The sequence below is a fragment of the Aedes albopictus genome, chromosome 2 (genome assembly GCF_035046485.1).
Source record: "Aedes albopictus strain Foshan chromosome 2, AalbF5, whole genome shotgun sequence".
NCBI lineage: Eukaryota > Metazoa > Arthropoda > Insecta > Diptera > Culicidae > Aedes > Aedes albopictus.
This window is the reverse complement of record NC_085137.1, coordinates 505,767,876-505,774,260: the sequence shown is the minus strand read 5'-3', so window position 1 is coordinate 505,774,260 and position 6,385 is coordinate 505,767,876. Positions and strand designations below refer to the sequence as shown.

General features: G+C 44.4%; 1 protein-coding gene across 1 annotated transcript in view; it reads left to right on the top strand.

Annotated features, from left to right (window-relative positions):
• Positions 1-6,385, top strand: part of LOC109410364 (BAI1-associated protein 3) — a 400,368-nt gene that overhangs the window by 380,221 nt on the left and 13,762 nt on the right. Inside the window, exons 9-14 of the mRNA XM_062854498.1 lie at positions 1-149; positions 214-415; positions 481-788; positions 911-1,387; positions 1,445-1,496; positions 1,560-2,888. Coding sequence (XP_062710482.1) covers positions 1-149; positions 214-415; positions 481-788; positions 911-1,387; positions 1,445-1,496; positions 1,560-2,888 — 2,517 coding nt within the window. The remainder of the gene's footprint in view (positions 150-213; positions 416-480; positions 789-910; positions 1,388-1,444; positions 1,497-1,559; positions 2,889-6,385) is intronic.

The following is a 6,385-nucleotide window of genomic DNA, read 5'->3' as shown; positions in this document are numbered from 1 at the left end:
CGGAAACACCACAGTTTCCGGCTAAGTTTCAAGCGTAAGGACGGCCGCCAGCAGCGCGATTCGGTAGGGCCTGTGCCGGCCAAGTTCATCCGGGCGACCTCGGTCAAACCGCACACCCTGAGCCCGAAGTGGCACGAAAAGTTCAAATTGTTAGTATGAATATTTCGACCTTACGAATTCGATGATGCCTTATCAATGTTTCTTTCCCTGCAGTGACATAGACGACATTCACTCGGACATTCTGCACCTCGACATTTGGGACCACGACGACGAAAGTAGCGTGCTAGATGCTGTTTCACGACTGAACGAAGTTAGAGGAGTTAGAGGATTAGGTAGATTTTTCAAACAAGTGTGCCAATCGGCACGCCAGGGTTCGCAGGACGACTTCTTGGGTTGTGTTAATATTCCAGTCTGTGTAAGTTCGGGAGGTTCAGTCATTTGAATCATCTCCGTTGATCTCAGCATATCTTCCCTCCACAGGATATTCCTTCAACCGGTTTGGAGGGTTGGTTCAAGCTGGAAGCACGCAGCAGTCGCAGTTCAGTGCAGGGCCGTATTCGGCTGAAGCTGTCCCTCTCGACGCGGGAGGATCGCGGTAACTCCGAGGAGGACAACACGCTGGAGGTAAAAAAGTTCGAACGGCTGCAAACGATCTTCATGATGCATGAACTAAATGGTTACGAACCGGCGTGGAAGTGGAACGGTGAACTGGCAGGTCCATCGCTCACCATCCTGCATCAGATAGCAGTCCAGAGCGATCTGTCCGACATGCAAATCTCACTGGCCAAGTAAGATTGTTTAGATTTTACTTGCTAAAGGTTGTAGGTCTAGTCGATAACTCTGCAATAGTACTTGACTAGATCTACAACCTGCAGTAAGTCACTAAATACCACATTACGATTTCTTCCAGATTGGTAGCAATCATCCGGATCAATCGAAAGAAACCTCTGGACACCAAATTCATTCACCGGCAGTTGATCGAAGTCGACAAACTATGGGTAAACAACTACAGCAACGAACCACTGACCCGCGAATTGGAACAGTGGCTAGCCGATGCGCTCAACGGTTTCGTCGAACGATCGCTCAGTCACATGCGACGTCATCGGGAGGTATTCCCGGCGAAGCATCCACCCTCCCTCGTTCGGTTAGAGTTCCTGCTGCGGTGTCTTGGACTTTTGGGCTCGATGCGAGCCTTCCGTCAGGTTAGCCCCTTCAGCAAAGGCGTCCGAGGCGAGATCGTCGGGGCGCTTAGAAAAGGATCAATTACGTGGTCACAGGCTCAACTACGGGAAGCCACGCGATCGCCGAACCCTCTGGTACACTACACTACGATACTGGTCGCGGATCTGCAGCTTGGACTCGCTTACTACCATACGTTGTTCGATTCGTAAGTACTGAATACGCAAGAACTTTTGAACTCTTATACATCCTCAATACCTTACAGGACTAACGGCATCCAGTACTTTAGTATTGTGTATAAACAGTTTGACGCTCTGGTGAGTTTAATCATACTCTTAATACCCTCCCAGTATTCTTGACCAACTCTTTCCGCCACACAGCTTGGAGAGGAAGTCACCAACCGCATCGAGTCCGGACAAATGCCAGGTTCCATAGTTAATCATTGGACTATCCTGGATAACGATCGGGAGCCGGACACCGCGCCGTTCGAGATCTACTTCGCCCTGCAAGAGTTCCACAACATGAAGTCCAACCTGTCGGTAACTCCGCAACCTCCGGAGAAACCTCTCGGTCTGCAAAACTTCCACGAGTGGTTTGAACCTGCTGTCCAGCGATGGATCTCGATCAGTAAAACGAAAGCGATCCAACGAATCAAGGCTGCCGTCAACGTCGACACCCTTTGCGAAGGGGAACGAATCGTACGGCACAGTACGTCAGCGATCGATACGGCTTCCTGCTTCTATCAAATCAAAGAGTTTTGGAAGAATCTGGCTTGGCCAGAGCCAGGCTCGGGTGCGCATTATGAAGCGTTGATCATCGACCTGGTTTGTACAACGGCGAACGTCTACTCCGATCTCATCCACCAAAATCTGAGCGAGAGTGGATACTACGATAAATCCGGTCCTCAACGAACAGCCGACGACATGTGCGTGATCGTCAACAACTTAGAATACGTCAGGAGAGCATTGTCCGAGTTTCATCCCACCACACACCACCTATCGGAAGCTGCTGAAAATCTGCTGGAGAATACCATTGCTCAACTGGAGAACAAAGCTGATCGAGTTCTTGGAAAACTGACGGCTTCGATGCAAAGTCCACTACAAAAAGCCGTCTTCCATTTGGCTTGGTCGCCTGACTCTTTGCCCGCTAATCAGGCCGTCATGCCGCTGCTAGAATACCTAGATTCGCATCTGGCAACACTGAACGTGACGCTTCTGTCGCAGAACTTCTACCGTGCGATGAGCTTGATCTGGAACAATGTCCTGACGGAGTTCGCCAAACAGATGGACGCCGGCGGAGAAGGCGACAAGCCGAGTAATTTCCACGATCGTATGTACGGAGCGTTGCAGTTACTCGGAGAGTTCTTCAACGCCGAAGGCCTGGGACTACCGCCGGAGATCCTGCATAGCGATCTGTATTGGCGTGTTGCCCAGCGGTTGCAGTATCACAAAACTGATACCGAGCAGTTGATCGACCTGTTCTACATGCAGAGACTGCAGGAACAGCTGAACACCGTGGGGCCGACTTCGTTGGGTAGTTTGTCGGTGAAGGCGTACTTCAACCACGATTCGCTGTGCGTCGAGGTGCTGCACGCCAAAGATGTCATCCCGCTGGATCCGAACGGATTCAGTGATCCATTTGTGATTATCGAGCTGCTCCCCAGGCGGTTGTTCTCGCACTGTTCGGAACAGCAAACCAATGTGCATAAGGTAAGTCGGACATACATACAATGAAATACAATACAACAGCTTGTCTACAACTCGAGAAACAGCTACCAAGCAGCCTTCAATAGCTTTAACAACCCTGGGCAGGTTAAAACAGATAGTCCGTAAGAGTCAGAAATGTATAACGAAATTCGGCACATCAGAAACCAATGAACTACTTGAGACTAGCAAGCATCTTCAGTGTGTAAGTGTTGGTGATCTTCCATTGTTTAGGCGTCAATGACGCTTGGAACGTCAGAGTGCTGGCAGATACCACTACTCCAGCGCAACTCTATGCGGATGTTGCAGTATTCAGGAAATGGCTGTTTGGTAGAGATTCACGTTGCCATTTGATAGGCGTAGGTGATAGATGATGTGTCAGGATTAATGTAAATATGATATACACTGGAACCTCTTTTTATGGACATGGCTGGGACTGCATAAATTAAAAAGGCATAAAAAGAGGGAAATTTATGCAAAAATTAAGTTTGGGCTTTAATGAGGGAATCTAGTTCGCGAGAACAGGTCTGGGCTCCTGGGCATTTGAGGTGGAGCTAAGGGGGTTTCCAGAAAGTTCCCAGAGAGCCCAAAAAAGGGGGTACCAAGGGGCTTCAGGGGCATTTTAAGGGGTTGTTTCAGGGGATTTGAGGATCCTTTTGGAAGCATTCTGTCAAGATTTGTTGGGGTTTTAATGGAATTACGGGGAATTCAGGGGCATTTCAATAGTATTGCGGGGGTTTCACGGACATTTTGAGGGGCTTTAAGGGCAACTCAAGGGATCTCAGGAGCCTTCAAAGGGCGTTGCAAGGGGTTGAGGGGCATTTCAAGGTATTTCAGAGTCATTTAAGATAGTTTCAGGGTATTTCAGGAACATTTTAAGGGCGTTAGAGGTTTTTTGATAGCATTTCAAGGGGTTTTCAGATGCGTTTCAGAGGCTTTATGGACCCTACTAAAGGCGTCCAAAGGGGTTTCAGAGGGATTTCTAATTGATTATGATTATTTCAGGGGCGTTTTAATGGGATTACGAAGGGTTTAGAGGCGTTTCGAGGCATTTTTGGTCAGCGTCCTATCAGGGGGTTTCACGGACACCTTTAAATGAAAGGGTATTTCAGGGGCGATACAAAAGATATTGTAATAGCGCCTCTTAAAATCCTCAGAAACTTCCTGAAATGCCTCCAAGATCCCTCTGAAAGCCCCTTGGACCCCACGTTACGCACCTGAGAAGCTCCGAAACCCCCGAAAACTCATCCGTAACGCTTCCGTAACGCCTCTGAATCGCGCCGATAATGCTCTGAAACTTTCTGACACACCTGGAAAATCCCCCTTAAACCCACTCAGACCCCATGTAACGTATCTGAAACCCTCCAAAACTCCCGAAAATACCTCCAAAAAAAAGCTCTGAAACTTCCTGAAACGTCTTCGGAATCCCCCTAAAACCCCTTCGGGCCCTATGTAACGCACCTGAGATTCTCCGAAACCCCAAAAAACGCATCCACAACGCTTCTGAAACTAGCCTAAAATGCTCTAAGACTTCCTGAAATGCCTCCGAAGACCCACTCGGACCCCATGTAAGGTACACCGGGGCAAGTTGAAACGGGTGGGGCAAGATGAAACACGAAGTTTTGAAATAGATTACAATACAATTTGGAAATTTATCCTTCGCTAAACGATGGTTTGAATCAAAAACTATGTGTTATGGCGATCAAACTGTTTATCATCATTATAAAACATAATGTTAACCCGCTGTTTCATCTTGCCCCATCCGTTTCAACTTGCCCCTGTGTACCTTAACGCGCGTGAGACCTTCAGAAACTCTCGAAAACGTACCTATAACGCCTACAAAACCCGTCGAAAGTCCTGTGAAGCTCTCTGCAATGCTTTCGAAAAGACCCCCGAAAACCTCCCTGAGATCTTCTGGTACTCCACTGAAAACCCTTGGGACCCCCTGAAACGCCTCTGTAACCTTCCTTTGCTCTCCCCTATAAACACCCCATTGCCACCGTTGCAATAGTTCCCGTCATTATTAAATATTCTTATGCACAATAATTTGTTCTGAGTACATAGCTTTCCCTCTTTTTATGCAGGGCATAAAAAAGGTGCACAAATTAAATGTGCATAAAAATAACATGCATAAAAAGAGGTTTCAGTGTAACACAGTTCGCGGATTGCCGATTTGTGGTCTCAAAGTGATTGATTTGGTGTACAATGTTGTTGAATTGATAGGAATAGAAACGGGGTTTTCAACCCGTTTCTGCTTCTAGCAATGGATAAATTCACAAAAAATTAATTAAATACATTAAGAATACATATACACAGAAGGGGATTTTTTTTATTACCGTACGGGTTTGGGCCGAAGAGTCTCAGATTTTCATGAAGTTTTTTCCACAGGCAGGGCTCATGGATACATGAACAAAAAATTGAGAAAAATTCAGGGTCGCCTATTTTCCCGGAAAACTCAGGAGGAAATTTTTTGTTTTCCCCTGACACTACCTACTTTGAAAAATCATAACTCAAGAACGATGCATCGTAGAAACAAAGTTTTTTTTGAGAAAATGAAAGCAAATTTTCTCAGGAATCAAAAAAAAATATGAACTGGAAAAAGCTTTCCACAAAATTTTCCACAGTTGAGAAAATTCGTTAAAAAAAGCCGAACTCGTGGAAAATTTTTGAAAAAAATATTTTTGAGAAGGTTATTTTATAAGCTTTAATCGCTGAAATTTTTGGAATGCACTCTTTTTTTTCGTTTTTGAGATATGGCCAATTTTGTTAAAAAATGTCCAAATGTGCCATAAAAGCCTTTTCTTTGAAAAATCATAACTCAAGAACGAAGCATCGTAGAAACAAAGTTTTTTAATGAAAAAGAAAGCAGATTTTTCAGAAATTCAAAAAAAATATGAAGTGGAAAAAGTATTCCACAAAATTTTCCACCATTGAGAAAATTCATAATGAAAAGCCGGAAAAACTATGTCCGAACTCGTGGAAAATTTTCTAAAAAAATCATTTTGAGAAGGTTATTTTATAAGCTTTGATCACTGAAATTTTTGGAATGCACTTAATTTTCGTTCCTGAGTTGTGGCAAATTTTGTGAAAAATGACCATATAATATAGGCTTACATGGTCATTTTCACAAAATTGGCCATAACTCGAAAACGAAAGAAAAGTGCATTCCAAAAATTTCAGCGATTAAAGCTTATAAAATAACCTTCTCAAAAGTATTTTTTCGAAAATTTTCCACGAGTTCGGGCATAGTTTTTCCGGCTTTTCTTTACGAATTTTCTCAACTGTGGAAAATTTTGTGGAAAACTTTTTCCAATTTATTTTTTTTTTTTTTTTTTGATTCCTGAGAAAATTTGCTTTCACTTTGTTTCTACGATGCTTCGTTCTTGAGTTATGATTTTTCAAAGTAAGTAGTGTCTGGGTAAAACAAAAAAAATCCACCGAGAAAATAGGCGACCCTGAATTTTTCTCAATTTTTTTTTTTTTTTTTTTGTTCATATATCCAT